Source organism: Canis lupus, chromosome 10 (assembly GCF_011100685.1).
Source record: "Canis lupus familiaris isolate Mischka breed German Shepherd chromosome 10, alternate assembly UU_Cfam_GSD_1.0, whole genome shotgun sequence".
Taxonomy (NCBI): domain Eukaryota; kingdom Metazoa; phylum Chordata; class Mammalia; order Carnivora; family Canidae; genus Canis; species Canis lupus.
The window spans coordinates 69,276,851-69,292,470 of record NC_049231.1 but is presented as its reverse complement, the minus strand read 5'-3'; the positions used below and the strand labels follow the sequence as shown (position 1 = coordinate 69,292,470).

Here is a 15,620-nt window from a genome sequence, read left to right as displayed (position 1 = left end):
GTACAAAACCCACCCAGAAGCAGGTCGTCTGCAAGTGCTTTATTTAGCCCAATGCTTCTCTGCTTCAAACAAAACCCTAACAGAGCATGGGGTGGAGCATGCGAGACGTCTGGCTTCGGACACAGAGCCGGGGACAGAGACCGGCGCAGGAAGGCAAAGTCCCGGCTGACCCAGCAGAACACCAGGAAGGGCTGGGGCAGATTCCCATAATTTCGGGAATCCTCGTTGTGTCCACAAAATACAAATGGTTGGAGGACTCAGGGCCCGTAGGAAGTCATGTCGCCCCCTCCTCGCAAGTGTCTTCCAGGCCAGTCCTCCAGACCAGTGCAGTCCAGTAGAAACAGGACGCACACCACTTGGGTAGTTTTTTAGTTCTCTAGGAGCCACATTTGTGAAAAGTGAAAAGAAACAGGTGAAGTGCATTTTAATAATAATGAGTGGTAGAAAGGGAGGTGGGCGGGGGGTGGGGGTGACTGGGCGACGGGCACTGAGGGGGGCACTTGATGGGATGAGCACTGGGTGTTATTCTATATGTTGGCAAATGGAACACCAATAAAAAATAAATTAAAAAAAAACCAAATGGAAATTAAAAAATTTTTTTAAATTAAAAAAAAAAAGAAACGGGTGAAGTGCATTTTAATAATATAGCTTATTTAACCCAGTATGTCCGGGAGGTTATCATTTGAACATGTAATCAATAGAAAAATCACTAAAAAGATATTCCATATTTTTTTATATTATAACTTTGAAAATCCAGAGTGTGTTTTATCCTCATTGCATATTTCATTTCTTTTTCTTTCTAAAGATTTTACTTATTTATTCCTGAGAGACAGAGAGAGAGGCAGAGACACAGGCAGAGGGAGAAGCAGGCTCCATGCAGGGAGCCTGATGCGGGACTCGATCCCGGGACCCTGGGGTCACGCCCTAAGCTGGAGGCAGATGCTCAACCATGTTTCGAGGCAGCTGCCTTACCAGACAGTACAGCTCTAGACTACTTTTGGGGTGTTTACGGCCTAAAACCACCTTTTGCTACCGGTGGGGGTGAAACGGGGAGGTCACAAGTAATTTTTTAAAATGCGACTCCATTTGTCATCCCACCCAGTGGCTTAGTGATGTTCTCACCCAGACGAAGGCCCTCGCCTGCTCTCCCACGACCGTGAAGAGCCTACAAGAAAATTCTTTACTTTAAAATTCCTGCCATGGAGGGGCTTTCTATCTTCCGATCCCCATGGACTTTTTAAGGTGTGAAAACTATATTTGAAACTGCATCTGTCTATCACGTCTGTACTCATCGGTCTTCTGCAAGCGACAGCTGGGAAGATGACTCATTTAACATCAAATCTTGTTTCTCTCCTCTCTAACCCTGGAGTTCCTGGGGGTGGCGGGGGAAGATTTATGAGAAGCTGTGTTTCTTCAGGGAGGGACGGTTTGTTCCAGGGCTTACAAAGCTAGAGAATTCCAATCATCAACTCGTTGGCCGTTAAAACCAAAAAAAAAAAAAAAAAAAAGTCAGCTTGGAGATGGATGAGAACCAAACACGTCCTCAAAAGAACGGGCTGGAGAGAGCAAGAAAATTAATTACAGAATAAAGGCATCCAAAGATTCCTGTTCTCCTTTGACACCGAAGTCGATCGCTTGGGTTGGGTGAGTTTTACGAAGGACGGGCGTCGAAACCTGGCCGCGGGTGATCCTCCGGGGGGCACAACCCTCCTTCCGGCAGTAGAGTGCACAGCCCGCTGGAAGCACAGCTGTGCTGCTGGACGACACTGGAACGTGCCCGTGGGCCGGCGAAAGCTTCCGGAAGCCTGCATCCAAGCCGCTCAGGAGTGGCCCGCTGTGGGCGCAGACACGTAGGCCGTTGGCTTGATGCTAATTACCCGTAAGGTCCAATTTTGCCGGGAGATGTTGCTTGGATCCACGAGCAGACGCACCTGGTGGAAAGCCGCCTGGCGCAGCCCACGGGTGGCGGGGACCGGGGCCTCGGGCGTTCTCACGGGGCTCGGTCTCCCTTAGAGGCGTGCTTGCCGCTTACCTGCGCGGAGAGCCGCCTCCGTTCTGCAGATGCCTTGGCCATCGCTGAGCACCCCTAGGTCTGTCGACGTGCTGCAGTCACCGAGGCAGTGGCGCCAGGACTCTGGGACACTTGCTCCCACCACCAAAGGACAAGACACGCCACCGCCCTTCTATTTCTGTCTACCTCCGTGTCTAAGAAACCCCACGTCTCTTGCTCAGAGCTACCGTCCTTGCTAGAAAGAGAAAGGAAGGGGGACACGTCTTGTGCGGCAACAGGGTCGACCCCACGGTAGAATCTGCAGCGGGCTCACTTTTAGTACTTGCACCACTAAAGGCCAGTGGATGTCTGCTATGATGCCCAACTTTCCAGACTCTGTGACATTTAGGAATTTGCCATTACACATCACCTTTAGTGAGCAGAAGAGACTATGGAAAAGCTTACTCAAGATTGACTTCGTTTAGAGCTTGTATTCAAGTCAGAGGCCTTGAAAAGTCGGCATGCGGCCAACGTGACGGCGGCCCATGCCTGGGCATCAGCCCCCGAGGCCACGCCATTCAATGGGGCGACCCCGTCCAGGGGTGGGAGGAACCCAGGAAGGCAGCGAGGGGCCGGATGCTAGGGAGCGAGCATCCGCGGGGCGCTAGCTGTGCCAGCACCGTGGGTTCTGGACGCGGCCTTGCGATCCACGGCATCAGCCAAAAGGGAAAAGATACAGAAGCACCGAAACGTTAAGGAAATCCCGTAAGAACGAATCTGAAAAGCGAGCCTAGTAAAGTCAGAGAGTTGTTTTTCTACTAAACTGTGCAAAAAGTCAAAGTTATCAGTAAGCGGCGGTGACAGAAGGTAGGGGCAGCCATCCCAACGAAAATCTAATGTTCTAATAGCCTTTGTTAAGCCTCCTTTTCCTGGAAGATGCCCCTAGAAGGCAGGGTGGGCCCGCTCTCCTCATTAAAAGGCAGAGGGTTTGTTGCGACATTGCGGCCCATTATGGAAATGCAAACGCGCTTGCTACCAAGGGGACGCCACGGAAGTCTGCAGCCGGTTGTGAGCACCTGGGGGTTGCAGAGACTCACAATTCCTGGGACGAGAAGGTGAACTGAGCCCCGTCCTCAGTGCGGAGAGAACTTGGGGGGCAGAAAAGAGCTATGATCTCGTTGCTAAAATCACAGCTTCTTCAGGAAGGAAGGTCAGTATTGGCTTTCACTGACTTGGCTGCAGGAGCTGTGAGCACCGAGGAAGGAGGGGCCTGGGGGACCCTGGGGGGGCGGGGCCGCAGCTGGTGCTGAGCACCCCAACCCCGGGAGTAGCCAGCAGGGGGGCGAGGCTGCTCTCCCCTTCCGGTCCCAAGGTCAGCCTGGGCCTCCTCCTCTGGCCTCTCCTGCCTGGGGCTGCACATAGGCGTGCCCCCCGCAGGACGGCTTCCCCCCACTTCACCAGGAGAGCTTGGCCTTCGGGTGTCTGCCTTGGAAGCCTGGGTCACAGCTCCCTGCCCCCTGCCCCCGTGGTGCCCCGAGCTGCCCCCCACCACACGTCTGGTGCAGTGTGACCCTGCTTTCCTGCCTACTCTGATGTGCACCCCCAGGGCAAGGGCCCACCTCCCTCCTCTCACACCCTCCTGGGTGCCTGCTGTGCAGCAGGAGCTCCAGGCCTGATTGTGCATGGGGGATGGGGGGCACCCCGTCCTACACAGGACCCTGGGGGTGCAGGGGAGGAGGGTGGGGGGCCAGGAGGGAGGATGGGGGCTGGAGGTGCACCCCGTCCTACACAGGACCCTGGGGGTGCAGGGGAGGAAGGAGGGGGGGCCAGGAGGGGGCATGGGGGCTGGGGGTGCAACCCGTGCAGGGCGGCGGGCTGTGGGGAGGACGGGAGCGTCCCGTCCCCTTGGGCAGGATGCAAAAGGAGAGGCTTGGGTGATGGGCGCGGCGCAAGGCCAGAAGGGAGGACTCGCTGTATTTCCAGAATCGGGCCTTGTCCCACCTCTGGCCCCTCCCCGATCCCCACCCTCCTCCCCTGCAGGGGTGAGGCCGCAGGGACGGCCAGGGGCTGATGGGATCTGGTCCAGCCCCTTCCGCTAATTCCCTGTGTGACCCTGACTACCGGAGCCTCATCTTCCCCAGGGGCCAACAGGGGACGGAGGAAGGTGGCGGCTGGGAGACGCTGGGGAGCCGTGCTCAGGGGCTGGTGTCGGGGGCGGCCCTCTGCACGCGGCGCGCCCTGGGCCCTGTGACCCCACCGCCGGCCAGAGCCCAGCTCCCAGCGGGTGGGGTGCGGGCGGCTCTTGGCCGAGGCCCGTCCCCGCAGAGGGTCCCCGCAGACGGACTTCCCCAGCGTCCCCAGGCCCACGGCAGCCGCGCGAGCCGCTGGACACGACCATGTGCTTGGACAAAGCTGCCAACCTCCCAAGTGGTCCGGGCTCGGGTGCGATCCTGACTCTAGAACCGAGTCCTGCCTCGCTCGATCCTGACGCGGTTTGGAAGGGAAAAAATGAGGCCCTGTCCCGGCCCTGGGCCTCGCTTCTCTGGGGGCAACTGAGGCTCGACACCAGGACTTGACCTTCCATTGCTGCAGCCGTTTGGGGGATGAGGCCCTTCGAACGTGGGCGTCCTAGGAGAAGCTGTAAAATGACAACGACAACGACGACGAGGGGAGTGTGCGTGTGGTCGGGCTGTGGGGGACCGGAGGACAGAGGCGGGGGCGCCGAGGGAGGGGACAGCCCTCCACCCCAGCAGCCGCCTGCACATCTGTGAATTTAGAGGGATCTCTGACCGCAGGGAAGGACGTTGGTGCAAAAAAACAAAAAACAAAAAATTAAAAAAAAAAAAAAAAGGAAAAAGGAAAAAGAAAAACCTCAGGATGGTGTGTTTCGAAGCATCCACTTTGGGTCCGACGTCTCGGGAAACAGCCACCTCGGCAGGTTTTGGGTACAGTTTGGTTTTCGCTGGGGACATAGGGTGACTTGAACTTCTTTTCATCACTCGGGCAAGGAAGCCAAGAATCCTAAGTACTCCCGTCCCTCTCCAACGAGACAATGAAGGAAAGATTTCCAAGGGTGAGAACTGAACTAGATCCCACTGAGGATACAAGTATCCAAGGAAGGTGCTCTGCCAAGACAAATCACACCCTCGAGGAACATTTCCTTACAATTTGCTTTCCTCCTCTTTTTCTTCGACGATCCACTCTCACAAAACGTCGGTACAAAGGTCGGGAGTCGGGGCCAGCACACGGCACCGCGTCTCCAGGCCCGCGGGGCGCCCGCAGGCTGCCGACGGACCCGACGGCAAATCTGAAGCTCGTCCGTGTAAACGGCCAGTATGAAAGGCCCGTCCAGGGGGCAAGAGCAGACCGGCCCCGGCGCCAGGCCCTGCACGGTCCCCAGCTGGGCTCTCCGGCCTCGGCGCCGTCGGACACGGCCAAGGCGAGTCCACGGAGGTTTCTGTTCCCGTCGAGCCGCGATGGACTCCTGGGAGACTGATGGCAACGTCCCGGGGGCGGGGAGGGGAGGGGAGGGGAGGAAATGAACTCCCACCTGCTCCAGCTACCGACACGTGTCACTTTCTTGAGCCCTGACGACGCCCAGGGAAGTGGCGATCGGGGATCGCTATCACGCCCGGGGAGAGTGAAGCTGGGGAGCGTAACCGGGGCCACGGGGTAGCCCCGGGATTGAACTGGGGGCCCCCCAGCCAGTTCCCGGTGGAGCGTCCCTCACCTTCCTCCCCCGCGTCACCACTTGACCTCCAGCCTCAGGGCCCCGCGGGGGGCCGGGCGACCCCGCGGACGGGCTCCGGGCTCATCGGATGACACCTGTCCCCCGGCGGCTCTCCAGGACAAGACACCTGCGGCCCAATCCCACACACGCGTGACGCATGCGGTTAATATGGAGTCACGCTTGCATCAGAGAGGACTTGGTGAAGGACGGTCTACCTGGTGCTATGACATTGTCCCCGGACGAGCATCAGTGCGCAGCGGGCACAGAACCAGGCCCGGGCTCCCCGGTCTGACCATCGAGGTGGCGAAATCCCGTCTGCGCCCACCTCACGGTCCCCACTGTGGCCCCCTGGCACCCGCGGGCTGCCTCCTGGTTCTGGAGGCCCATGACCTGGCCCTTCTCCACCCGGGCTGCCGGACCGAGTCCCAGCGGCCCCCCTGCGCCCTGCGCTGCCCGTGATTGCCCTTCCGCCGCCCCGACCGCGTCTGTCCGGGGTCCCGTGTCACCTCCCGCAGAGCCCCTCGTGGCCCCAGCGGCCCTTGCTGTCCGAGCGGATTCCTGAACCGAGCCAACGGCGGCAGCTCTTGCCTGTGCTCTGCTCCTTTGACCTTCGACACCCCGTGTCGTCGGAACAGGGGGGTTTACGGGAGACACGGTGAAGCGAATTCGGGGGAAATCTGCAGGTAGGAGTTTCAAAGGCAAAAGCCTTCTCTGTGAACTGGAAATTACTGGTAAGAACCGCAGGGTCGGGGCGCCCGGCGGGCCCGTCAGTGGAGCGCGTGACTCTTGAGCTCGGGGTAGTGAGCTCGAGCCTCACGTCGGGTGTAGGGAGGACTTGATAAAATCTCTCAAAAAACCCCAAAGGAGGGATCCCTGGGTGGCTCAGCAGTTTGTCGCCTGCCATTGGCCCAGGGTGTGATCCTGGGGTCCCGGGATCGAGTCCTGCATCAGGCTCCCTGCATGGAGCCTGCTTCTCCCTCTGCCTGGGTCTCTGCCTCTCTCTCTGTGTCTCTCATGAATAAATAAATAAAATATTTTTTAAAAATTTAAAAAAATAAAATAAATAAAATAAAATCTTAAAAAAAAAAAAAAAACAAACCCCAATGGACTGCAGAATCGAGGTGAACGTCCCACGGGATGTCAACCAACCTTTCTACTCTGGATGCCCACACTGTCCATTTCCCCAGATCGTCCCCGAAACCCGACGTGTGCCGGTGCCTAAGCAGCTCTCGCTCGGTTCTGCAACGGGCAGTTCGACAGGGACACTTAGTCCTTCGGCCCCTGGTCCCTCCCCGTCCGGGCGCCGTGCCCTCCCTTCTTGGTCTGGCCCACCTCTTCATTCCCTGGGGCGGCAGCGCGACCGAGAGCCGGGAGCCGTGGCCACTCAGGGGGACACGGGTCCTGTGACGTCCCCGGCGGGGCGTCCCCGGGGAAGGTAACCACCGCCCAAGCCTCAGTTTCTGCTCCGTAACTAGAGGTCGTCGTCATTCCCCGACCTGCCGTGACCGCCGTGCACTTCCGTGACCACCGGCCTCCAAGCCCTGCGTCCACCCCGGAGGCCAAGCCGCCGTCCGTTCTCCTGGGCACCGTGGGCGCGTGGCCCCGAGGTGGGTCCTGGGGAGCCCGACGGGTGTGGGACGCGAGAGTGTCTGGGGGCAGGCGCACGGGAGAGAGGGAGCAGGAGAGAGGTGGCGCCGCAGGGACGGTGGGCGCGGAGGGGGGGACGAGCCGGGCACAGCCGCTCCTGCCGGAGCTGCGCCCAGGAGCCGTGAGCCGGGGCCTCACTGCTGGTGGTGGTGGCCTCGGCCTGGGGGGGGGGGGGGGGAGGGGGGGGGGTGGAGGGGGGCCGGGGCCTGAGGGACCTGCCTCAGAGGCCGGAGCCGGCCTCAGCCACCTCCGGACAGGCTGTCGCAGCCCCGGGGCCCAGCCGGGGGGGGCCCCATCCGGGGCGCTTCCTGTGGCTCTTCCTGGGATTGCACCAGGCCCCGCCTTGCAAAACAAGCTCAGACTGTGCCTTAAGCTATTTTTTTTTCTTTGTTCTTGCTGATAGTAATGGAATGTACGGCCTCCCCGGCCTCCCCGAGCTGAAAACAGACAAGACTTCCAATTCTAGTGGGTCCCTCCCAGGGCACATGAAGGGGGATGGCTCCGGCCGAGGTAAAAACAACCGGGTTGGGGGGTGGGGGTGGGGGTGGGGGGGGACTGGCCAATGCATTGATTGAACTGCATCCAGGAGAAACCATATGAGGCGGAGCTGCAGTTGCTCTTTGCCACCCCTTCCCCCCGGGAGTCCACGTGGACCATCCTCCCGGGGGGAGCCCACGCAGATGGTGGCCGTGCGTTTCCCACGTGCCCGGCCGACGTGGGCCCGGGGCTTCTGGAGGCGTGTGCACAGCTGCCCTCACACGGATGGAGAAGGAAGGAGAAGGAAGGAGAAGGCGCCGACTCGGATGAAAAACAGGGAACTGGACCTGAGCAGCAGTTCTCAACCCTGTTGCCATTAGAACCGCCTGGGGAGCTTCTAAAATCCCAGTGTCCAGACCTCATCCCAGATCAGTGAAATAGAACCTATGGGATGGGACTCTGGGGTCAGCGGGGTTTTTTTTTTTTTAAGATTTCTTTCTTTCTTTTAGGGAGAAGGAGTGAGTGCAGCCAGGGAGAGGGGCAGAGGGAGGAAGGGAGAGAATGTTCCACACACTCCCTGCGGCGCGTGGGGCCTGCTGCGGGGCTTGATCCCAGTGCCCTGAGATCATGACCTGAGCCAAAACCAAGAGTCCAAGGCTCCGTCGACGGCCCCCCCCCCCCGGGTGCTCCCCCGCCCCACGTTGGGGTTTTAAAGCTCCTCAGGTGATCACAAGGTGCCACCAGGCTGAAAGCCACTGGGTTCCAAGGACCCTGATCTCTGAAGTTCCCTTATATCCCTGTGTTTGCAATTAGGGGAGTCTTTCCAAATCAAGCTGTTTGGGGGGGGGGGCTTTTTCCCGGTCACTGCAAGTGTGAAGCCCCACAGCGTTAGGCTGAGGCAGGTGTTCTAGAAAGAGCCCAGCACAGCTCTCCACTGGAAGCGGGGGGATGGCTTCAGCAAAGAACTTAGCGAGCTCGTCATGTTTTAGGATCACACGTGTTGCTGGTTTGCTGCCTAAGCGGCTTCTGCGGGCACTTTGCTTAGGCCCAGAGCCTTGCTGGTGGGCACCTGGGAACTGTAGGACGGTGAGGCCACCCTAGGAAGAGCAGGGAAGACGGGTGGCGGCAGACCCAAGAGCTCCTGCCTCCCCTGTGGCCCCGCTCCCGGTCCCCCCGACGGGAGCTCGGACAGCTCCGAGGCTGAGGGCGCCAGGCCCAGGGACGGGGTGGCCACAGGCTCGGGATCCCCAGCCTTCAACTCTGGCGGAGGCTGGAGGCCCTCAGCCCGTGGGCTCTGTTGGTGGCCCCGCGTGCGTCTGCACAGCTGGGGCGGGTTAACCGTGGGGCGGACGGGGCGGACGGGATCGGGGAAGGACTGCCAGGCTTCTGTGAGCGCCACATGGGTTTGAAACAATTCAGAACGCAACCGAGAATGCAATTAGGTGATTTTTGTTTTTGTTTTTGTTTTAAAGGAAAAATTCAGAACCTGTGACTCTTGTTCACGAGCACATGCCGGGATGTAGTCATCTTCAGTTTATGGAAAATGTGGTCAGCCCCATAAATCAGTGCTGAGGAATTCTTACAGAGTCATCACCGAGCAAGTGATGCGGATCCGTCGCGAGTCTCCCGGATTATGCAAAACAAAAAAGAATAAGCACGTGGACCAAGCTACCACATAGTCGTCCCTGCCCTGGAACTCCTTCCCGGTTACCGCGGGGCAGCCTCGAACCCCCTTCCTACCCGCTCTGTGACCTTTCTCCTGAAGCTCCACGCAGACATCAAGGTGCCTGCGGCCATCGTCACGACTACAAGGACACAATGCCCTGCATCGCTTTCTCCCCTGTGCCTTAAAACTATCAGGATTTCTATAAGGAAAGCCCATTTACACGCAAGCCAGACCATCCGTTAGGGACAGGGCTGAGACTACGGCCAAATGCATCCTAGTGCTTAGGCCTTCTGTCCTTCAAATCTATTATTTTGTGCGATCGGAGAACGACAACTCAAGGGGGTACTGTGTTTCTCAAAAGTGTGGAGACCATCTTCGACTGTTAACACCGACTTTGGTTCAAAACCAGTAGGTTAAGAGATTCGGTTTAGGTGGGATTCGTTAGAGGACCCTCCATCGGTTTGCATTCCATCGTGGTTGCTTTTTTTTTTTTTTTTTTTTTAAGATTTTACTTATTTATTCATAGAGACAGAGAGAGAGGCAGAGGGAGAAGCAGGCTCCATGCAGGGAGCCTGACGTGGGACTCGATCCTGGGACTCCAGGACCACGCCCTGGGCTGCAGGCGGCGCTGAACCGCTGCACCACCGGGGCTGCCCCATCGTGGTTGCATTTAACCCGTTAGCCCTTTCACGCCAGCGGGTGCTGCGTCTGGGGTCTTACCCACGATAACCTCCCCTACGACTACTCAGGTTGACTCAGCTTATGAATCGGTTTCTGCCAAGCCGGTCAGCTGGATTAACAAATCCTAGCGGAGAGGCTTCTCAGGTGCCCTGAAGAACACGGGCCTGCATACTTGACCAACGTATCACGTCACGAGAAAACAGTACCGCTGAACCTGAGTTGAGGTATCTCACTGTTTTGGTTTTTTTTTCAATGTTTGATGAGTCTCATGCACACTTAAAAGAAAAGAAAAAAACTTTCTTAATTTCCCACAGAAACCAGATGTATAAAGCCAAATACCACCCCGAGGACAAACTTTATGGCCCAGGCTCATTTCTGTTAACGGGAGAGCCCGTACTTTACAATTTGCTATCACAGTGCGTTCTTATTTACGTTTCTTATTGACAAATCCCACATCCCAGAGGGGCCAAGTCAGCCCCGCACTTGTATGGCCTGGTTGTTGTCACGTCGTACTTGCCTGCTGCCCCTGCCACAAGCGGGGGGCAGGGACAGCTAATCGTACAAGCTATGGAACTTTAGACCAAATCCCCTTGCCCCCCCCCCCCCCCCCCCGTAATTGAGCGCGAAGGAAGAGGGGCCTGCCTAATACGCAGTGCTTTTCTGTTTTATGAGTTGTGCCGGGTTGAAGAGTGAGCAGGGCCAACAAGTGGGTATCCCGGATGCACGTCCACTGCAATGTGCTCTGAACTTCGGCATCAACCCTTCGTGCAGAAGAGCACGAAGTCCATAACCACCATCATCTTTGCCATTGACCGAGCATCGCTGCGCGTTCACCCCTGCGCCGAGCCCTTGACAGACATTACCTTCTCCAACCAGCCCAAGCCTGACCTACCTTATAAAGATGAAGTTCAGAGAGGTTCAGTAACTTGCCTGGGGTTTTCCCACCAAGAAGGAAGTTCTCTGCCTGAAGTGAAACGAGTTCCAAACCAGGCGCCCGTGTTTTGCTTGTGGGTTAATATGCCCGACTCCCAGACAAGTGGATGGACGATGCCGTTGGCTGGGAGTTCAGGGAGCACTTGGTCCCAAGCTTTGTTTTGTGAAATTTAGGGAAGAGAGACCAGCTCTTGCAAGAAGACAGAGCAATAGCGTGATGCCGGCGGAACTGGAGTTGTTTCCAGCATTGATGCCGTGTACACGGAACCAGTTACCAGCTTCTCTTGTCCTCCATTTCCTCACTGACAGAATGAAGAGGGGCCAGATGGTTTCCAAGGGTCTCTGCTGGCTCCTCCCTTTCTGCCTCCTCTTAGTTGGGAGACACCCCAAGCTTGGCCCTGACCATGTTGGGACAAATCTTCACCAGGGCAGAAGGCCCTCCTGAGGTCTTGAACCAGTTGGGCCCAATACCTCCTGGAAGACGGTGAGAGCTTTCTGTGGCCCCCATTTCCCCGCCCCATCTTGTGGCCCTGGCATCTTGTTGGTCACCACTGGCCACTGCTGCTGCAGAGGCAAAATCCAGCCCTACCTCTTCCACTCACTGTACCTACAGATGAAGAAGCTCAAGTCCTAGGAGGTTTAACTCAATGTATTTCTGTCAAAATCCTTCCCAGAAAAAACAAGTCAACGCTCAAGGTCTCATAGATACCAGAATTTTGAAAATTCGTGTCTGATTTCTCACAACATAAAACAATAGCTGGATATATCTGAGTTATTCTAGTTCAGCAAGGTCAGAGGGACAGAGAAAAACAGTGTGTGTGACATCATGAATGAATCCTACCGTGTCTCCTGGCTGTGGACGCATCACAGACACACGATCATATCCCTTCCTTAGTAGGACCCACAAGGCATCCAGTTTTCCCTGAAAAGAACAAAAACAACAAGCGCACCGAGATTACAAATGAAACCAGAGCAGTGGCCAGCACAGACATGTAGAACTTTCCATGCTTCTTCAGTCATGTGAACAGCATACACTAGCAATGTGGTTGTAACAGGCTGAGTGACTCTCCAGGCTCTGAGCTCACAATGCGGGCTGCAGGAGCCTGGGGGGAGAAGAGGCACATAACAGACGGCCCTGATGCTCATGCAGGGGACACTGGAGGCTTTGGGGCAGCCCCAGATTTGCAAACACAGAGAAGCTCTTTCATGTTCAAAAAGCTTTTGCTTTTTACCGTTTCTGGATATATCCCCACACCACAAATCTATCTTTTCAACTTTCACCACAGTTTCTTCTTTCCACTTAATGCCCAGAGTTCACCAAAGCAACAATGATGACAAATTCAGGAAAATGACTGGATAGAAATGTTGACGGAGCAAGACCAGTGAGAGGCCCTGGGGATGCAGATCCCTGGCTCTCCCCTTGGCTCACTCAGCACCTACGACTTGCTTGGGAATCCCAGGCTCAAGGGACAGATTACAAACATCGTGGATTGCCCCAAATCACAACCCCTTTGGAACTGTAGCAATGGGTTGAATCTGAGAAGAGTGAGCCTCTGAGTGTGGGATGAAGGGAGTCCAATGCCTCTGGCCATTCTTGTTCCCTAGCTAGGCTGAGTGAGGCTGAGTTCTCCTGCTGCAAATACTAAAGGGAAACAATGACCTTTATTTAGCTTTGCTCTATTAACCCTTAACATGCCACCTTCCATGACAAAAAGGATTTGGCAAATGTGATTAAGGCAAGGATCTTGAGATGGGGAGATTATCCTGGATTGTGCAGGCGGACCCAATGGGACCATGTGGAGCCTTAATAGAGGGAGGCAAGAGGGTCAGAGTCGGAGAAGTTGTGCCAACAGAGTGATACCGTGTGAAAAAGGTTCAACTCATGGTTGCTTTGGAGAGGGGCGAGGGGGGCCTCAAAACCAATGAGTGTGGGCAGCCTCTAGACTCAGGAAAAGACGAGATGGATTCTCTCCCAGAGCCTCTAAAAGAGATGCAACCCTGGCCTCACCTTGATTTTAGGCGAGATCTTTTTTGGGCTTCTAACCTCCAGAACTATAAAATAATAAATTGTGTTAAGTCACTTAGTGGTAGTTCGTTATAGCAGCAATAGGAGATTGATACAGCCCTTATCAATCCCTGACGTATTCTTTTTATTTTTGTTTTTTAAAAGATTTTATCTTTTTATTCATGAGACACACACACACACACACACACACAGAGGCAGAGACACAGGCAGAGGGCAAAGCAGGCTTCCTGTGGGGACCCCGATGTGGGACTCGATCCGGGGACCCCGGGGTCACGGCCTGAGCCAAAGGGAGATGCTCCAGCGCTGAGCCCCCCAGGGGCCCTAATTCCTGATGTAAACATATTCTATGTCTATTTGCCTCTGGTCTGTCTCTGCCAACGGGAATGTCAACTCCGTGAAAGCAGAGGGGTCACCGGGTTGGTCAGCTGCTGTATGCCCAGCCCCAGGAGAGCATCTGGCGCTCAGTAAATACTGGCTGGATGAATGAATGACTCCTCAGTGCTGGGCTGGGTGCTTTCACAAGTGTCTTCTGCCAAAGTCCAAAAGGATTATGGCGAAGAAACAGAAGGTTAGACTAACAACTCAGTCGCCCAAGGCACAGAGCGTGGAAATCGGAGAGGTGCGAATGGACCCCATGGCCCTGTGATTCCAAAGCTCATACCCTTTCCATTACACCAACTGTAGATTCTTCTTCGTGCACATCTTCGGGCTGGAGACCTTGCACTTAGGTCCTTTAGGGACAGGGTCTCTAAATTCTCGGTTGCAACTCTTCAAGCCCTCATGGAACAATTTTGTGTACTAGGACCAGAATTTTTAAGAAATAAAATAGGGAAGAAAATACTTGAGTCACTTGCACATGGAGAAGATGACTATTAATTTTGTGTCAAATCTGTATCAGTGAAACGGGTAGGAGTATGTGCACGGGTGGGTGTTTGTGTGCACACCCAACACGCTCATGGGTATATACTGGGCCAAACTATACTTCCTCCTGGGGTGTCCGTGAGGCACGTTTGAAGGCAATCAGCCGGGAGAGGTCTCTCCAGGATGGTGCCGAAAAGGCTGGGGAAGTCCGGAGACCTCAAGTCGCTTGACACAGAACATCTTCGCGGAAGCATCATCTTGAAGACTTCATGTCCTGGAGTTGTTTTCTGGTGGGTTGTGTTCAAACACAAAAAAGCCTGCTCCCGAACCTCTGTCAACTGTTGCTCAAGTTCCTGCGGGCTAAGCTTTGTCTTGCTAAGTGTAAAGTTTCTCATCTCTTTTGGCAAAGTACTTACGACAGCCTCTAAAAATATTTTGAAATGACTTTAGAAAGCTGGATGGGGCTGCTGCTGGGTTCGGCATGGTTTTCCACATCAAACCATTTCAATCATCAGTTAGATGTTTTCCCTTAAGGTTCTTTGGGACGAGTATTTATATTTCAGGATAAAACCAGGTGGGTTTCCTGGACGAATGCCTCTTTTCTTTTCCTAGTTTGGGGGACGCCCAGAATGTGTCCTTGCAATCAGCCCACCCACAGCGTTCTCTGCGCTAAGCGCTCAGCTGCTTCACAAACGAGGAGCAGTAAGATGGGGCTGAAAGAATATTTGCAGAAATTTAAAGCTAAAACTACATGCAGAGTCAAAGAGCAGAGACCACCTCGATGTGTAACGCCGTGAGAATCGGGACCGGGGCCGGTTTCCTGGAGGCCGCACGTCTGGGTGTGACACTGCGGCCCCAAGCGACGCTCCAGACCACCTGCATTTGTACTCTGGGCCTGTCCCCTGCCCCTCCCGGGTCTGCGGCCTCGGCCAAGCTGGCTCATCTCCCTGAGCCTCCCCTTTCCCATCTTCAGAGTGGGCCACCATGCTGCCATCTACCCCGTAGGCTGGCTATAAGGCCTACAATCAGGTATCGGGGGTAGATACTCGTCTCATTGGAAGGATTTGTTAAATGTTATTTATGATCACGGGGAAGTCATTAAAATGATCATCTGGGAGGCTGTGTAGAAAGGTGGAAACGACCAGAATACGGAGTGTTAAGAACCCAATAATGTGAACCTTACCCGTCCTCAGTCCTGTGCTCCTCCAGCCCCCTCCCTCTTCCCCCAGCCCCTCATATTCAAGTTCAACCATGTCTTGTGGACATTGTCTCTGTCACAGCGTCCTGTCCTTCCTGCCCCAGCGTCCCGTCCTTCCTGCCCCACCGCCTCCATGGCCGCTGCCTAGGCCCAGGCCCTCATCCCCTGTCACTCATCCTATCAACAGTTTCCTGGTTGGTCTTTTGCCTCCAGGCTCCCAGTCCCTTCTCCTTTTTGATTAATAACTGATTTCATCGCTAGTTCAAATGGATGCTTTTTGCAGTTAATAAAATAAACCAAGAAGCATCTTACTAGCAAGTTACCTAACCTCTCCGTGCCTTAGCTTGCCATTTGCAAATGGGAGTAGTAGGCGTCTCTGCTTTTGGGATTGATGTGAGAAACAAAGGGGCG

At 55.4% G+C, this 15,620-nt stretch overlaps 1 protein-coding gene and 1 long non-coding RNA gene across 2 annotated transcripts in view; one reads left to right on the top strand and one right to left on the bottom strand.

Moving 5' to 3' along the window:
- Nucleotides 1-15,620, bottom strand: part of ANTXR1 (ANTXR cell adhesion molecule 1) — a 197,874-nt gene that overhangs the window by 31,055 nt on the left and 151,199 nt on the right. Inside the window, exon 17 of the mRNA XM_038551488.1 lies at nt 11,966-12,046. Within this exon, the coding sequence (XP_038407416.1) occupies nt 11,966-12,046 (81 nt within the window). The remainder of the gene's footprint in view (nt 1-11,965; nt 12,047-15,620) is intronic.
- On the top strand, nt 7,052-13,204 carry LOC111097807. Its single transcript, XR_005366216.1, has 3 exons — nt 7,052-7,327; nt 7,771-7,877; nt 9,317-13,204. It is a non-coding gene; the product is annotated as an uncharacterized LOC111097807 (long non-coding RNA).